The sequence below is a fragment of the Tenebrio molitor genome, chromosome 7 (genome assembly GCF_963966145.1).
Source record: "Tenebrio molitor chromosome 7, icTenMoli1.1, whole genome shotgun sequence".
Taxonomy (NCBI): domain Eukaryota; kingdom Metazoa; phylum Arthropoda; class Insecta; order Coleoptera; family Tenebrionidae; genus Tenebrio; species Tenebrio molitor.
In genome coordinates this window covers 21735215-21755095 of record NC_091052.1, presented here as the reverse complement: position 1 = coordinate 21755095, position 19881 = coordinate 21735215, and the positions used below count along the sequence as shown (strand labels likewise).

At 34.2% G+C, this 19881-nt stretch overlaps 1 protein-coding gene across 1 annotated transcript; it reads left to right on the top strand.

The window, feature by feature from the left end:
• The first annotated feature begins 6782 nt into the window (after positions 1-6782).
• On the top strand, positions 6783-7888 carry LOC138135544 (uncharacterized). Its single transcript, XM_069054301.1, has 3 exons — positions 6783-6941; positions 6992-7034; positions 7088-7888. The coding sequence occupies exons 2-3, from the start codon at positions 6998-7000 to the stop codon at positions 7831-7833; spliced, it is 783 nt and encodes a 260-aa protein (XP_068910402.1). The 5' UTR covers positions 6783-6941; positions 6992-6997; the 3' UTR covers positions 7834-7888.
• Positions 7889-19881: the final 11993 nt, after the last annotated feature.

The window sequence follows — 19881 nt, the reverse complement described above, 5'->3', positions numbered from 1 at the left end:
AGTTCAAATTCAAGCAAATATGTTAAAGCTAAAACAAAATATAACTTCAAACAATTCAAATTTAACCTCACTTACCAGTGGCGGGTCGTGGTGTTTGTGCTCGAGGAGGCCAGTCAAAATGTGAGAGATAAAGTCGTTTTCAACGACATCCGTGCTGTCAGTGTCATTTTTAATATGTTGGTGCAGATTGTACACACAAATTCATAACCAGTATTCAGAATATAAGAACATCCTAGTTAAAAAAATGTCAAACAAGAAATTGAGGTTATGGTAAAAGATAATTTATATTTCGTGAAACATCAACAACAAACGGTAAAACTCAATCTTCAACATGGTGTAAAACATGGTTAAACGAAGTCATCCTCAGAATCCGAATCAGACTACATTTTTTGTCGGAAATGATAAATAATAATTTGAATTTGTCAATTTGCCGCGTCAAGATAAATTTACCAAATTAGAAAAGTCAAAATTACTAAACTGAAACAGCAAGTGATGCCTATTTATTTATGCGCTGTAAAAAATTTGTTTTTTGAGGGGTGTACATTTATTTAAAAAATTAGCACAAATACAAGGCGTTTAAATGAATTACATACATGGTAAAATTGACAAATCTCCAAAATAAATATTTAAATGACTGTAGCTGAGATTGTCTAATTTAAGGCGTACCGATGAGTCTGATCTATTAATTGTCAAATATTGAGCGGATAAAGCCCTTAGCCAAAAACCAAGTCTTACAACCGACTGAAATTTTGTACTCATTGTTGAATGACGAGATTCTGTTGGCCGAAATGTAAATGAAAGAAATAGTCAGATGAAAACCACAAACACGGCCAGCAAAACAATTTATTTCGTTCGGAAATTCTCGTAAACTAAAAACATTTCTCATACCTACCACGATTCACAAAATGGTCTGTTATGTTTACTGTTTAATATCACAAGAGAATCCAATTTTAGTTGGGGTTTTTTCATAAGACAACGAATTAAAATGATGAATCAACAAAAAACCTACTAAATCTGGATGATGTAAGAAGTTTATTGCTGTCACTTCCATTTTTGAAATTATCGAATTGCAAAATTAAATCTTAGCCGTTTACCCCACCTTCGAGATAGCAAGCAAACACAGAATTGTTTCAACTCAGCGAAATGCGTAGGGAAGCGTGCACTTTACCGTTAATGTTTAATTTCAGCGCGGGGTATTTTCTGATTGGCTGGAGGCCGGCCGCCGATGACGCTAACATTTCTTAATTTTCTGTTGGTTGTTAACACAGAACCGCCCGTTCAAGGCCAAATTTGAAGTAAACACGTGCAATAAGCTGGAGCGGCCCAGCGGCCCGAGTGCTCTCGGCCTCCGTTTGCGGGTGGCGAGGTGGCGTGCAGTCGTGCACATTCATTTTTAGACCCAGCTGATTTTACCATTCATTAATTTATTAATTACATAATTCCTTAATAATAATCAACGAGCTAACAAAAAAGTGCTATATTCTTATATTTGTATGTAGGTATATTTTATTATTTTCGTTATTACATGTATCATGTATATTGATTTTATTTATATTTTATTGTATTATTTTTTATTTTGTAATTTGTACTTCTACAATATTTAGGGAGGCCCGGCCTCTCCTGCCTCCATTGAGAAGCCGCCACTGTCACTTACACAATTTTAGAACAATAATTTATGGATCAATAAATCTTATAAAAAAATTGAATTTAGAACCATTATTTGGTATTAAAATAATCCTTGACATTGAAAGAATCATTTTGTGATGTTTAACTGGTTCCTACTTTTTGACCAATAATGACGTGTAATTGACCGATCAAGAACCGGTCAACTTTGACCAAAAATAAATGACCGGTCATTTATCCATCACTACGTTTTACACTAAATATTTGTATGGTGTGACCATGATGTGAAAATGTCAGAATTGTCAAAACTTAACAATGGTAGTAAAGCAATGATTTCAATGTATTTATCAAAATTAATAACGGAAATCAATATTTGGAGTAGAAGAAACTAAAAACGGGTGTCTGATTCTGTGATCACATCTGTTGAAAAGTGAGGTTATATCCAGGTACAGATCATTCAATGTCAAAACTACAAAATCATCTCATGCAATTCTCAATATGTATAAATGAAGAACGAAGGAAATGGTCATTTGGCAGTAAGACAAACGCGAAAAATGTCTGGGGATTACTAAAAGTAATCAGACCTTTCAATTAATTGCATTGATTAATACAAATACCGGGTGATCAAGAAGGACTGTTTAAGTTGGTAGTACAATTAAGAAAATTTTTTAATTCGGTTATTTATAACACTGCAACTGGATATGTTTTGTTGGTTTATTTGACAAATATCTGATATAGGTATATCATCAATAACGACAAGCCACCAACAACCGGAAGTTACTCCTGTTATACGATTTAAAATACGATCCAGTGTTACCAACTTAAACAGTCCTTCTTGATCACCCCGTACTTTCAGATAAAAATGAATCAGACAGAAAGAAACATGAAGTTTAGAAAAGTGTTTTATAGGAGATGAAAAAGCAGAAGGCATCAAACTACAACACTTAGGTACTAGCCAAAATGTACAACAAAAAGCACAAATAGAGTCAAGTTTATTGGTGATGTTTAGGGCTCGGATTTTAGGCAATTAAAAAGTCGGAAATAGGTGCCTAAAATAGTCCCTTAAATTACTGCAAATAGTCCCTTAAAAACTGAAAATAAGCCACAATAGGTCCTTAAAATTGTGGTTAATTAAATTTAAAAATGGGTTTTTAAAGTTTTAAGTACACCCAACAAGATATTTACTAATTATTTGGTAATTGTTTACTTTAACTACTTCTGGGGAATTTTCGCCTTTTTTCTGGCTAGAGAGCCTCAGGGCGTCCTCCTAGATCGTGTCCTACCATTCAAACCTTGTGCAAATGCCTTTTTTTTCTCTCTTGTTGTGTGTCAAGGTCGTGTCAAGGTCGCGCCAAGTCTTAGTATAACTAAAGTGTAAGGAAAATTTTCATTTGCACAAGGTTTGACTGGTGGGAAACGATGTAGGAGGACGTCCTGAGGCTGTCTAGACAGAAAAAACGCGAAGTAGTTAAAGTGAACAATTACCAATTATTCTTTATTACGAGTAATTTAATTAATATATCTACCTACAAGTTTGTTAGTTATATACTCGTATTTACATGGCATACAATATATTGCTCTGAATTTTCTATTTTAAAACATTGTCTGTTATCCACCAAAGTGGACTTATATTTTGAGAAACTTCGTTTTTATAGTAGGGACCATTGTATAAACGTTAAAGTTTCTAACAATACCTAAGTGTCACAAACCATTAGACTGTGTATACCTGCACCCCTTCGAACAGAGGCAAACAGATAAACTCTGAAATTTATGCCAGACCAGTCTAATGGTTCCTGGTACTTAGGTATTGTCGGAGTATTTACCGCTGACACCATGGTCCCAACCGTAAAAGCGAAAAAGTAATTCCTCTATTGTACTGCACTTTGTACATTTCAATAATTACATCTCCTTAAATTTCAAAATCATAAAGAATTGTAAATTTTATTGAGGTACCACTTTTACATTTTTAATACCGTAAACTTCCCAGAATTCGAATATTGAGAAAAAATCGCGAAAATGAAATTTATTTTTGGTCATTTTAGGCATGTTCAGGCAGTTATAAAGTAAAATAGGTATTTAAAGGGCATTTTAGGCCGAATAGGCAGAATCAAATATAGCTCTAATTACTCAAATTAAGCCAGAAATCATTTATAGACAAGTTTCATACACGTGCCTTAAAAAATAAAAATAGTCCATTTTGCCTAAAATCCGGGCCCTAGTGATGTTCGTTTTTGTGAGTTGTTTTCCTTTGGCTTCAATAAAATGTCTCGAAACAAGTCAATATTAACCGTTTGTTCTCAACTTTGAGAAGACGACGTGGCATTTCCTTTTTGAATTGTGAAATTTCGTACCAACACTCAATTTTATAGATACGCGCACAAAGTCTACGTCGAAAAACGTTTGCGCAAGTCGTTCTCCGTTCTGTCTTCTGTGAGCGTGACGTTTCTGCCAAAATGGCGCCTCCGAGAGTTGCCAACTGCGACTGGATTTAGTGTTATCTAAAATTCCCTATCAATAACCTAGCAACTGAAAAGTTACTAGGGACTGGTCACAATCAAAATGAATAGATATTAGAATCTTCAACTGAAACAACTAAGGATCATTTTAAAGTGGAAATATTTTATCCAGTCTTGGACGTAATTTTAAGTGAATTGGACAGACGTTTCAGAAAGAATCCATCAGTAATTTGTGGTATGGATGTTTTGCATCCACAAAATGCAAATTTTCTTAGTTTTGAACATTTGAAACCAATGGCTGAACATTATGGATGTACTGTCGCGAGCAAAAAAAAACTGGTCGTCAAAATCATACTTTGACGCAATGGAAAATGCTCCATTGTAAAACGTTCGTAAATATCATAACCTATCATGATGTTGTTTGACATTAATTGACAGTAATTAATTAATTTTTTGACATTTTGTTGATATGGACATAATCAGGCAGGGAAAAATTTTAATTTGTGACAATCTAACCAAATTTTGAAATGACATTGACGACCAGAATTTTTTAATTTGTTACCACACTGGTTTCAATAGGTACTGTTACGTTATAAATTACGCTCCCGAAACTGGGCAACCCTGTTACCGGTTACAAATCCGGAATGTTCAGGGGTATAACGAACAAGTCGTGGCTTCGACTCGGTTTACAATGCGAACCACGAGAAACGCCGACCGAAGCTGAAAAATTGGTGAGAACAGCCCGGAGTACGGGAAATGATACACAATCTTCCAACTAATCGTTTATTCAGATGTCAAACAATGAAAATAATGATATAAATGAAAAGAAAACAACGAAGCCTGACTAGCCTAATGGCGTGTACAAATTTCAATAACCTAACTCCTCGGAGGGTCCTCCGGGTCCCAGACATTCAACGAACGAGTACCGGCGAAACAGTAAAAAAAAATTCCCTTCTTTAGCGAAGGAGGAAGGCCGACTGGTCCTAAGTAACGTCGCTATTCGGCTACGCCGCCCGCATAAGCGGAGAGGTCCTCCAAGTCTTACTTCGCTCCAAAAAAGAATTGAAGTTAAGATGTTTTTCTCCGGTACGGACCGGTGAAGAACCACGCGCAAAAAAATGTTCGGTGAGCGCGATACACAATTCCTGGCGAGGTCACTCACGGATTGATAATCGTTCGTGAATATAAAAACCCGACGGACTTGATAAGGAAATTTTTTCTTAAGTTAGTACGATTAATGAAATGACGCGCCTTATGACAAAACTGCAACTTTAACAGTGGAACAAATTGTAAATCCTAAACGCGATATACAAATTAAATGAATTTGATAGAACTTTTCACCCGTCGAAATAATGAGTGACAATGGAAATTTGACTATTGTTAAATACAAACGCTCAATTAGTTCGACGGAGTGACAAATTATACAACCAAGAACTTTGAGAAGCTACGGCCTGTAACAATTGGGGTGTCACCACTGCTCCGGACTTGCTGGTGGGTAGATCCGGCACCTTCCGGTGAGTCCGGGGACGACCTGGACTGACAGGACTCGACGAGATCCTGATCCGCAAAAGCGTTCGGTTTGGAACCTTCCATAGTGAAGTCCTTGATCCGCTTGGCGATGTGGGCGGTGGTACTTAGACGAATCGTCTCCAACGGCCCTCGTGAACTCCACTACGTCGTCTCGTCGGCCCTGCAAATTCACTCGATCACTGTCCCCTTGACTCTCCCCAGGCACTGACAACACTCCCGGCAAAAGGTCGTGAAAAATCCCCGTTCCGTCTCTGGTTCCCCCGATTTATAGCTTCCACCCCCTCTATGCGCAGATTTTTCGGCGGAAGTCCGAGTACGTTTCCGTCGCGATGGATTCTAGAACATTCTAGAAAAATCGCGAAGATTTACAATCGCGCGGCGATTTAAATCGTAACAGTACCTAACGCATTTTTATTTAGAAGCAAATAGATAAAATTTGTTAAACAATGCAAATGTAACAATGCAAAAGAAAAGCTACTTATTATAAATATTAATCACACAATTCTTGCATTTTGTTGAACTAATTGATGAAATTGTTGCAATCTTGTTGCTTTGATTTTGATTGAAAACGATTGAAACTGACATTTAACAATTATCAAAATATATTTTTGTAAATGTCAAATTTGACAAAAATTACAGGCTAGGCCCTAGTCATCTGCAATTTTCACACTCGAGACCTGTAATAACGCTTTTATCCCACTAATTATGTAAATAACTAATACGTAGTAGTGGTCCATCCAATTTCATGCTATTATTCAAAATCAGATATTTTGCAAATAAGGTTAAAACTGCTAGTCTACTCGCATTACCGATAAGGTTCTAAAACTTTTTGAAAGGCTGTTTTGTCACAGTGTTTATTTGTCGCGGCGTTTTTTTGTCGCGCGCTCAAATGTCGTTGATTCATTTATAATAACCATGTAGAACTACATTTGAAAAGGTGTTCTTTCTTTTGTAATAAATCTATATTGAAAACATGTGTTTCTCTTCTTTGAAAAAATGACATTAATTTCTTATTAATAAAAATATTTGCAATTTGTAAAAGTAAAGTGTTGAAATTCACTATTTACTTTCTAAGAGTCTTAAAATCTTTCATTTCAACCAATTTCATTCTAATAGGGGAATAACCGAGACTATGATTTTCCGGTGCATTATTCAAATGTAACAAAATCGATTTAACATGTTAATTAATACCAATTATCTCTTAATTACCATCACTGACATGCTCCCCATAAGTGAAGAATGTAAATCATTGGTATAAATAAGACGCTGTGGCCTATGAACAATCAGTAGCTCAACAGCCGTCAACACCAAGCCAAGTTCTTCATATCGCTAGTAAGTCTATATTGTTCAGTTGACGATTTTAAGTTAATTTTAATTTTCAGGCAAACATGTCTAGATTTTTTGTTGTTTTTGTCGCTTGTTTAGGTAAGTTTTCAAAATTTGTAACAATTCGATACTTATTAATATTCTCATTTAAGCGGCTTCCTCTGCCAAACAACAAAAATTGAGCGTGGTTGCTCAAGAGCCCCAAGCTCAATCAACTGGCATAATTGGCGCCATCGAATTCAAGGGAGATTACTCTGCTCATGGTAGCAAGAAATATTCCTCGAGTGCTGAACTCACCAGCTTAGCCCATTCTTCGGCACTTCAAGCCAGAACCGCCGTCAGAAATCAGCAAGTCGCTGGCATTCAGGCAGCTGTCGGAGCTCAAAGCGGCTACGCTCGTGCAGCATCGGGAGCTGCCTCTGCTGCCCAGGTGGCTCTTGTGGCCAAGCAAGTCATTGTTCAAAACCTCCAACGCCACATCGAAGACGCTGAACGTCAGCTACAAGCTGAGCAAGCACAATACCAACAAACTCTCCAAGCCGCCGGTGCTGCTCAAAATGCCGTCCAACAAAGCCAAGAACAATTAACCGCTGCCACTGCTGCTTTCGCCGCCGTCCAAGAGTCTGTCACTCAAACCGAACGCGCTGCTGTCGCCGCCGGCACAGCCGCCGCTGCTCAACATCAGATGATCCAGGATGCTCAACAGCGCTTAGGACAACTACATCTGAGGCTTAATGAGGCTTTAGCTGGACTTCAAGAAACTCAATTGTCGGCTCAAAGAGCTGCAGCTGCGGCACAGTTGGCTCAAAATAACGCTGCCGCGTCCGCGCAGCTAGCTGTAGCCAATAGTGCGAGTAATCAGATTGATGAACATGATCCTACTGGTTACCATCATTGAAAATTTATAAAAATCGTCATCATGTTTCATTCATTCTGTAAATATCCACCTTAGTCGATAATAAATATGTTTAAGTAAAGATTTATTTATTTAATATTTTAATACAAAACAATTCATTAATAGTTATTTAATAAACTAGTTTGTTAATGAAGGCGATTAATAATCGAAACTGTTTAAAGCACGAACGAGTGTAGCGAGTGAGTGTCTTTAATAGTTGAGATTATTAATCGCCCATTAACAAACAAGTTGATTACAAAATTTTTTCGTTTTTTTGTGACAAAATTTTAAATTAAATCCAAATCAAAACCAATTTCATCTTTTTCGATAAAGATGAGACCTTATAAAATACCTTCATCATTTTTTTGTCCTCAGGGTAGGCCATTTTAAAAATTTTCAACACTTTCTACTCACTTTTCCACAAAGAGTGTCAGAAGACGTCAACTCCATTCACATTCAATTTCACGTAAAAATCACGGTTGCTAAGAAAATCTAGTTACATGGGAAAAATATGACGTGCGAATTATAACCAAAAAGGTCGGTTTTTGAAAAAGTGAATTCGTAATTGTGCAGTTATGGAGCTATAAAATATAGAAAACCCTGCTGCACTACCTGCTGCAGTGTTGGTAAGTGAAATCAATGCATGCTCGAGGTTGTTTACACATCAAAATATCATCAAAACGTCAAAATCGCACAAATCGTTGATTAATGAAAAATAGTGTATTAATGAGGTCCATTAATACACTATATTTTAGACAAAATAATTCATTAATGAAATTAACAAGCGGTTAACGGAAAAGAAAATAAATATCTATTAAATAAAATAAAATTTATAAAAAGTAGTATATTATTTTATGTTTTCTGGGTTCTGTCCGGATTATTAACAAATTGGATTAATAACATAACCTATAATGCTTGACATCTGAAATCTGTCAATGCGTTACGGGTACGGCAACGTTATGGTCACTGTATTAGCAACACCTTTTTGGGGCGACATTAGGATTGCCGGTAACGACACGGCTCGGGATACGAAAGCGTTCCGGTCACTATAATCTAAGCTTAATGACGAACTAAAGTTACTAAATTTAGTAACTTTTGTCTTGTGAACACACCTTTTTACCGCGAATTTGGGCTTTTAAAAAGTTAGGTTATGGGTCACGTTATTTGTTCTGTTAAAACTGGTCTCAATCAAAGTACTGGGTGCCCCAAAATTCGCGGAACAACTCAATGAGGCAATGTCAACTCATGCTAGAGGATAATGAGAAAAATAAAAAAAAAATTATATACCTCTTAGATTAGAAGATATGGGGGCTCAAAAAGTGCAGCTTTGATCTCATTTATTTTAAATATTAAAAAAGATTTTGACTATTTGTCTTTTACTAGCCAGTGGCATAATAATTCTGAACGATTGTGATAAGATTTGCAATTATTTTCTTCATTATTTCCAGCTTTTCCAAATAGTAATTTTGTGTCCGTTTTACCTCAAATAACGTTCGGCAACATGGCTTTGATTTTTCTCTGTCATTTCAATTACAGAATTAAGGAACTCCAAATTATACAAAACAGATGTATGAGAATTATACTGAAATGTGATAGGTATACATCTGTTCAATATATGTTGAATATACTACAGCTTATGGATGTAAAAACAAGAATAATTTACAATACGTTGGTAACTATTTATAAAATAAAAAATAAGTTAATGCCAAATTATCTGTTAAGTAAAGTAACATATAACAGTAACTTGCACAGGTATAGTTTACGAAATAACAATATGTTTAAAATTGACACCTGCAGAACAAATAGGAAGTTCAATATTTTGTTTTATAAGGGATTATCAACATTTAATATGTTACCTTGGCCCATCAAAGAGTGTACGAATGTAAATAGTTTTAGGAAGGAGCTGATTCGGAGTCTGGTGGAGGGGGGGGATCGGTGGTTGTAGCTGCAGGATTTTATTAAGTTTCTGGTAGAGTCCTGTGGTCATGGTTGCCGATTTCCTTTCGGATTCTGAATCGGTCATTTTGTGTGATATTTTTATTTTCGGGATGTATGTTTATTTATTATAGGTATATTTTTTCGTTCTGTATTGTAGCATTTGATTTAATTTTTTTTTTTTGTATTTCAATAGCGTATGCTAATAAAGTATATATATAAAAAAAAAAAAAAATAGAAATGTTTCCATGGATACGACAAAAATGAAATATTTGCAGACTATTGGGATACACAGAATGTTTTTAAATGTTGCCAAATTTAGTGTAACAAATAGGTCCATATCTTCCACAAAAACGACGATAGATTTTTTTTTGCATTTTTACCTGATATTTTAATGACTATTTAACAACGCACTGCTAAGTTGTTCCGCGAATTTTGGGGCACCCAGTATAGTGAAATTAAATTTAATTATTAAAAAAAAAAAAACTGAGCAAAGTTACACGAAACAAATACAAAAAAGCAATTGAACCTAACAATGAAATATTTTGCATTTTCTACTCATCCTCGTCATCGTCGCTGTTTTCTAAATCCGAATCGGAATCTTCAGCCAAATTAACAATAATTGCGAATATGTCATGGATGCTAGAGTTTTCCATAAACCTTGTCCTTGTCCTTCATTTAAAATTTTTATAACTTCTGGGACTGATACAGCACTTACGGCGAGTTTTATTTTAGATTAGAATTTACCGAAAAAATATCCGCCATTGCTTCTACGTTTCCATTATCTCCATGAGTAATTTCTTTTATTTTGTTGAAAGCCTTTAAAATATGCGGCTTCATCTGCTTACTTACTGATGCTCTATTCCGTTTTGGCAATTCATTCATTTTGACAGTGACAATAATATGACAATTTAAATCTTGGCCAACTGTCTAATTTGTATTTATTTTGTAAAAAAATCTAACAAAAAAAAAGTCCCAGCTAGTTCGTCATTACAAAAATGAATGAATTATATTATGTATTTGTTTGTAAAATAAAAAAAATCAAACATTATGAATCTCTGAATGATGACAAATGGATCATTTATTATTATTTGATTTATTTTCAAGTCACGTTTCTTCTATTTTTATCAAAATGTTCTTGTAACTACTAAGACAACAAGCGTTTTTAAACTATAAAGAATGTGTTGCTTTTAAGATTTTTTCTAATACTAACAGAACAAAACCCAAAACATAAAGCCGCTATCACAATATCCAAGATAGGATCAGGATATCAGTGTATCGGCAGTCTTTATGACACAAGGGTAAATTTTATATCAAATTTGCGACTACATTATTCTAGGATTTTATGCAGCTAGAACCAATTCTGTGTTTGCCTTGCTACGAGTACACTGTTTTTATTCCCAAAAATTATTGACAGTTTGTAAATTAAGTGGTTTTACAAACTGAGGGTTGAATTTTAGTGATTTTACTTCTCGAAAACTGTTAAAACAACTGCGTTCAAATTCGACAATGTTATTTTAATCTTTAATATTCTAACAATTAAAAAATATATGCTTTTAAGTAGTGATGGATAAATGACCGGTCATTTATTTTTGGTCAAAGTTGACCGGTCCTTGATCGGTCAATGACCAGTCATTATTGGTCAAAAAGTAGGAACCAGTTAAACATCACAAAATAATTCTTTCAATGTCAAGGATTATTTTAATACCAAATAATGGTTCTTAATTCCATTTTTTATAATATTTATTGATCGATAAATTATTGTTCTAAAATTGTGAAAGTGAGGTTAAGTTTGAATTGTTTGAAGTTATACTTTGTTTTTTCTTTAACATATTTGCTTGAATTTGAACTTTTTGTTCATTTAAAACTCTTTAAAACTTTCAACACAACTGTGTGTGTGTATTTTCAGTTTTTTAATTTCTTTTAAAATACTTAAACATTCGTTTAGAATTTAAAAAAGTAGGTAAGTATTTTATGAAAATAAAAATATATTGTATGTCATGTTAAGAAGACACGAAACGAATGAAAAACAAAAACCACTTCTTCCTAATAGATAAAAAGCGCAATAATCGTTTTCCACAATGATCTTTATTAAAGTTTTAGATGTTTCATTGTCATAATTTACATATTTATTGTCATAATCCATGTCTTCATTGTCAGCAGCTACGTAAATGAAATCAGACAACCCAACATAACCTCATCTCATCAGTCAAACAGTCATCATATCCTATAATCTTGAACATTATAAGCGGGAAATTTAAATTTTAAAAATGACTGGTCAAATTCGACAAGTCATTGACAATTATTGACCGGTCAAATGGGTCATTGACTAAGTCAATTACCGGACCTCACAACACTACTTTTAAGTGAATATTAATTTTTGATTGTGCTAAATCATATTTATGATAAAAAGTTTTCAGCTTTATGCAGGGTGTTAGGTAAATGTCCCGCTGCAAACATTAAATTTTTACGGTGCCGTTTCCAGGGTTATGATTTAAATTTATTATGTAACTGACTTTTGTAACACAAATATATACCATTCATGATGTTTTGGCATAAGGGGAGGCCATGGAAAAAGTGCATTTAAGTTGGTAGTAAAGCTTGTCTGTTGAATTAGGTTATGTTTTTCTAAGTTTGAGGTTATAAACTGCGTCATTGACTTGCAGTGACCCTCGAAGCAAGTAGGCTAGAATTAGGAAGTTGGTAGGGAATTCAATTGTTATTGTTATATTATAGTTTTTGAGACTTGTCAGAAATAAAACCGATTCTTCTATAAAGTTCGTTTCCCTACATTGGTGACCCCGACGTCGAACAGAATGTCTAAACAGGAGAATAACCAAGAAACAAGTATCAAGGGTTTCACTCAAGATTCCTCCCTTCTGGAAGTCCAATCCTGCCTTATGGTTCAAACAATTGGAATCTCAATTTATTAACTGCGGTATTGTACAAGATAGCACAAAATACCATGCCGTAGTCGCAGCAATTGAGAGCAATATTTTAAGCGAAGTGAGTGATGTTATAATGAAAACTCCCGACAATAACATGTACGCAAAATTGAAAACAACAATGATAAATAGATTTTCGGAACCAGAGATAACCAAATTTAAAAAATTATTGCATACTTTCGAACTGGGCGACAAACGTCCTAGTCAACTATTGCGCGAAATGCAGGAACTCTCAGATAACAAATTCTCTGATGGTGATGACGTATTAAAAATTTTGTGGATTCAAAGATTACCTGCACAATGTCAAACAGTACTTTCGTGTTTTGATTCTGAGTTAGAGGAATTAGCATCAAAAGCAGATAAAATCATGCACGCTACTACTAACACAGTCATTAATGAAGCAACTGCGGATCCGCCTGAAATTTTCCAAAACCTTCAAAATCAAGTAGAAGAATTAATTCAAAAAGTTGAAGCTCTGAATAACCGACCACCCAAAAACTGGTACAATAAAACTACACAAAGGAGAAGGCAAGATTCAACCCCTGATGTTCGACCATGTTGGTACCATATGAAGTTTGGTTCTAGAGCTCATCGTTGCCAGCCCCCCTGTTCTTTTCAAGCGGAAAACTTGTAAGCCACTCGTACGCGGCGACCGGCGAGAATGGCTATGAAATCAGTCGCCTTTTTATGACAGATGTCACAACTAAAACACAGTTTTTGATTGATACAGGTGCAGATGTATCAGTTCTTCCACCACGTTAAGGCTCTTCCACAATCACGTTACAGTTTTAACGTGATGTTAAAGGTAACGTTAACGTTAATGTTATGTTATACACAAAAATTAAGTTTCTTTTTCACAATGATGTTATGCTCGTTAGACGTTATTTAAAAAACATTTTAATTTATAATATAGAATGCTTTGAATCAATTGACAACCATTGACAATGAAGGCATTTTCAAAACGAATGTTAAAAATTCTTCTAATTGTACGTAGGCGCCAAGCGAGGAAACGGAGTTTACTAATCAAAAGACGTTGGGGTGTAAGGCCGGTTTTAAGAGAACGAAAACGAGTAGGAGAATTTTACGTTTCTTTTCTTAAGTATAAAATAATAGATCATGAGTGGTTCTTCTTATATACAAGGATGACCCCGGCACAATTTGATACCTTATTATTATCAATAGTGGGACCTTTACTGTGTAAAAACAGCAATCGCGAACCTTTAAGTCCGGCACAAAGGCTAGCTATTACCCTAAGGTACATAATTACCTATGTCTATTATAGTTTTCTCTTCATTAACACATTAAACTTTTAGATATTTGTCACAGGGTGACTCAATTTTCAGCATAGCTTCTGGATATAAAATTGGGAGATCCACTGCTAGTGTTGTACTAAGAGAAACAATGGATGCCATTTGGGAAGCTTTGAATAATTTAGTTTTTAAAAAGTGGACTGAAAATTATTTAAAGAGAATATCTGAGGATTTTATAACGAAATGGGATTTTCCACATACAATTGGTGCAATTGACGGCAAACATGTGAATATTAAATGTCCGAATAATTCTGGTAGTTCATTTTTCAACTACAAGAAGAATTTTAGTATTATTTTGATGGCCGTTTCTGATGCACATTACAACTTTACTTACATAGATGTAGGTGCCTACGGATCGCAGAGTGATGGTGGAGTGTTTAGAAACTGTAGTTTAGGCACAGATTACTCATATAAACAGATAGTGCACTCGGACCTGGAATTGTTTCCAGTTTCAGTGCGCAAGTCTCTCTTTTGGTTCGCACGAATTTAAAAACCTGTTTAGTTGGTTTTGTAAATAAATACGATAAAGAAGAATTTTCCCTTAGATTATTCTCTAAAACTGTATCTCCACATGAGAATTTATTATGCATTAAAATATTACCTATAACCGCAACATAAATTGCCCAACACTTAAAAACAGAATGTTATTGAATGTATCGCATTTGTGACTTTGTGAAGCATTTATTTGAGGTAGTGTAAAAGATAAAACGGCCTAACCCAGAAAATATAGAAATATATACTTAATATAATAATTATAGACTATAACATAATATCTTTAGAACCAAAGCCTAATAATAACTTACAATTAATTGGTATAAATAAAACTGTAGTTTAAATTCACTACAACAAAATTTAAACTTATTTCTTGCCACAATTAAGTCTGTATGAGTTAGCCCGTTTCCATTTTTACTGTTTTATTTAGAATAATTGATTTGTTTAAATTGTATTCCTTTTTTTCATTATTTTTTCTTTCTGAAAAATATATTACGTTAATATTTTATTCTGGTTTTATTTTCTGTATAATTTTTATGGACATAACATCAATAGAATTGATTAGAACTCATATATTCGCTTTATTTGCTTTATTTACAATTTTAGTATTCCGCGTCGATCGGTTCACTTTTTAAATTCGCGCGAACCAAACGAAAGCTACCGCGGCACGAATCTTGGACCGCTACAATCAATGCATTGCTGGTCAAGTGCACTATCTGCTTATATGAGTAATCTGTGGTTTAGGCAAAGCATTATACCAAAATAAAATTCCGGTCCCTCCTCAAGAATGCCTGCCACAAAGTAATATTGATATGCCGCATTTTTTTGTTGCCGACGATGCATTTTCTCTTGGTAAATACATTATGAAACCTTTTAAAGGGTTAAATTTGTCTGACATGCAATTAATTTTCAATTATCGGTTAAGTAGAGCCCGCAGAATAATTGAAAATGCTTTTGGGATTCTTGTGGCTAGATGGCAAATATTTACAAGGACGATAACCTGCAGTCCACAAAAAGTTGATAAAATCATAAAAGCAAGCGTTTGTCTTCACAATTTTATTAAGAAATTGGAGTATAATATTCACGAAAGTAGAAAGAAATATTGTTCTAAAACATTCTGTGACAAAGAGACTGACGATGGAGTGATACCAGGAGAATGGCGAAGAGAAGTCGGTACCTCCTTTAATGTTATTTTAAGAGATACGCAAAAAATTGGTAAAGGGGGAAATAATCCGGGAACAACTGCTTTAAATTTAAGGAACGGTTTAGGGCAGTATTTAATAAGCCCCGCTGGTTCTATCCCAAACCAAATAAAACATATTAATAGAGGTAAAAAATTAAGGAATTTGAATATGTAGTTTTTAAAAAGTAAATATTTTGAATTTAAAAAGAATTTTATTCACAACGCCACGAAATAATATGAAACATAAACAAATGCCACTACTTATTCTAATCCTGTAGCTACTAAATATAATTTTGCTTTTCTTCTTTGTTTTTCCTTTTCATCCTTAATTTTTCTCAATTCAAAAGCTAGGGCTTTGCAAAAAATGTCGTCTTCATCTTCAACACAGTTATTACTTTCGCTTTTTTCCAATATCTTAACTAAACGTAAATCAATTTCATTATTAGTAAGACAATCTTTGTTCTTTATTTTTTTAGAATTTTGAACTGTTTTCTCTACTGGATCCCCTTTTCTTTTCTGGGAAGTACCTGCCTTTGGTGTTGTGGCTCTACTCACAGTTGGCGGCGTTGAAACATGAAAAGTTTTTTCAGGTACACTAGTTTCTTCAAGATCGTATTCATCTTCTTGACTCTCTAAATTCCTAGGTGTGTGAGGTGACACTTGTTCTGTATATTCACTATTGGAGTCAAAGAAAGATGAAGTGTAACAATTGTTTGATGGGCTACAATAGTCTTCCCGAATTTGCAAAGTAATATTACTTGCAGCAGTTTTTCTTGGTTTAACAATGTCACTTAAGAAGTTCATGTAGTTAAACCATTCCCAAGAGCTTTCTTCAAATATAGGTTTCCCGCTTCGTGTTTCTTTGATGGTGTTTCGTAATTCTTTTGAATAGCGTTCTCGTAGAGATCGCCACCGCATTTGCAAAACCGAAACTGAGGATAAAGAGAGAATACGTTATATAAGTACTTACTGCTAGGTGGATATTTATATTCCTCATAAAATAATTTTCAGATATGCATACCTTCAGAATCGAGAGTTTCTGCCAGTTCCTTCCAAGCATTATTCTTTTTCACTGTGTCCTTAAAGTCTTTTCTTTGTTTATTATACAAGAACGGATATTGCTGAATAAGTTCCAAAAATAAACCAACGTCTAACATTTTCACTAACAAATTAATAAAATCTCAGATAAAATTAATTGAAATGTCAATAATTTACTTTCATTTCAATAATTTATGACACCCGCCAATTTCGGTTTTTTTTTTAAATTATTTCCATTGGCTGATGTTAGAATTTAACGTTAAGAATCCAGAACATTTCTGGGTGTAACGTTAACGCTAACAGTATCATGTAACATTAACTTTCATCATAACGCCATTGTGAACGGTCAACACTGAAATACATGTAATTTTGAATTTCTAGATCTAACGTTAACATTAACGTTTTAACATCGACGTAACGTTAACGCCATTGTGAAAGGGCTGTTATAGCGATAGAAGCAAAGGACATACTAACTTATTTTTGTCAGCAGTAAATGGAACGAAAATTGGCACATACAGGGTGCGTCTACTAAAATTTATATCCGAATATCTTTTTTAATTATCAATTAAGGTAAACAATATTTAGCAATATTATATATCTTAATGACCTCTTGACATGTGCTTAACAAAAGTTAACGAAACCTGCAAGGATACAGAGCTATTTGAAAAATAACCGCAGTAATTTTTATTTTTTTTAGCTTTTTCTCAGATGACGGAGTATAACATATTCAGCTGTGGCCTCTGTATCTCCCTGTATTATTTTTATTACACTTTTACTGATGACTACGCAATAAATTAGTGTTAAAAAGAACTAATTTTCCCGCTGTGTTCAAAACAGAGTTTATGCGTAAAAAGTTGTTACGAATTTGTTTCACAGATTACTCATTTTTCAAATAATTTAGATACGTCAATTTGACGGGGCATTGTTATCTTATTTAAAATTCTTTTATTTCTGAACTATTCGGTAAAATACAATAAAAATTCAAATAGGTATGTATGTACCACGGCCTCCTAGATATGACAAGAGACAAGTCTCTTATCCGGCCCTGCGCGTCAGCAAAATGTTTGTGATTTCAAAATGACATTTAACGGGAGCACCTGAGCTCCCTCTTTTGAAACAAAGTTAAAAAGACATCAATGTGTAATATTGGTTGCATATTTATTTATACTGAAATTAAGCAATTAAATCCTTGTTAGCTGTTGTTAACCTCTTTTATTAAATTTTACATTTTGTAGTTTCCGTTGTTCTTGTTTTGTAATTGCATAGACGGCAAAAAAAAATTTTGTTAAAAAAATAATGCTAGTAGGCAACCAACCATGCACCGTACCGCAGCGCACCCTCGAAAACAAAAATAATGCCTTGAACTACGAATGCGCACGGCCGGATAGACTAAAAGTCTATCGTTATATCTAGGAGGCCGTGGTATGTACAACCCCGGTGTAGGTACTATGGCGGCCAAAAAATTTTGGCCGTGACTTTCTTGACATTCAAGTAAAGTGTAAATAAACCTTTAGGAATCGTAACCCCACTTTCGATTCTTGTCAGTTTGACAATCAATTTAAACTGTTTGAAGCTCAGATATTCGAAAAATTCGACATGAATGAACAAAATTAGAGCAATCGTACATAGATAACCTGAGGTAAACGTTCTGTGTAGTAGAAATGACAAAATAATTTTGAGTTTTGAAATTTACCACCCAAAAAATAACGTTCATAATCAATACGGTAATCATGATGACAATAAAGTACGGATTACAATTTTTTTTTTGAATTGACAGACAATGACGGCCAACATTTTTTGGCCGGCATAGTACTATCGCGGCCATCCAAAAGTGAACGTTTTTTTTTTATAGTTTGATATTTACTTTGAATCATAGGCGTCCTAAAATGTCAAAGTTTGACACTAGCGATAAAAAATTTATTGAAACTATTTTTTTTAAATGCCACATCTCTCTCCGATGCAGACAGCTAGGGCTATTGCAAAGCTAGAAGAAAATTGGTCGTTGGCTGCTGTGGCGAGAGAATTACATTGCAGTAAGACTTGCATCTTCAATATAAAGAGGGGTTGGCAAAAAAACAGGCTTGAGAGGCCAATGCGAATAGGTGTTGGAAAGGTTTCTTTACTAAAGTTTACTTTCACTTTAATAATGTATTAATTACTTCTCAGTCTCATTTTTATTATTACAACTTTTTATTATTAAAATAGTAACGCCTGCTGCACGAACGCCAATGAATACAGCCTGATTTAATCTAACGAAAAATACGGAAATTTTCGCAAGCTATCGTTCACTTTTGGATGGCCGCGATTGTACGTCTGCATCCTAGGGATAAGTCTTCTCTGGAAAAATTTACTTAAACTATTTTAAAGTAAGTTTTCAATAAAACGAATTTAAATGTTATTAATTTTATTTTTTAAACAATGAATCATGGGGTACCCGGTACCCTCCTAATTTTTTTGTTTTTATTTATAAAAGGGGCTATTATGGAAGTGGGTGCGTGAAGCTTAAAGAGGGGGTGAAGGTGAATAAATAATTTAAGCACATCCTAAATAATAACAATTAAAATATCTGCAATAAATTCAACAATGTAACACAATTAGCACCAAAGAAAATTAAAAAAATGTACTTAAAATAATTATAACTAAATAAGATGCTCAAAATTTATTTCGACCATTAACTTCCACACAATTCTGGAATAAAAACTCCGTGAAGTTGCAGTTGCAGGATCATTTCATATGGATGAAATTTTAAAGACTTTAAAGTTCTAATAATCGTGCTTTGTGAGACATTCAGTGTAGCCGCTACTGCTCTTGTGCTTATATGTGGATTTTCAGTTACCTAATCAACAACGGCATTTTGAAAGTTAATATTTTTGGGGAGTGCATCCCTTACTCGTGGCAATTTTTTAACACTGCCAGTATCTTCAAACAGCTTTACAATTCATCTGATATTCATTTCGGAAAATTTATCACTTTCTTGACGGGCCTGAAGAATTCTTGCTGCGGCTCGATAGTACCTCTCCATACGTAAAAATAATATTAATTTTCTCTTGCTGTGAGAACAACATCTTATTTCAAAGATTTCACAAACTTTTTTACTTTGACGTTGTCAAATAATAAATTAATTATGTTTTTTTTTTTTGTAAATCAG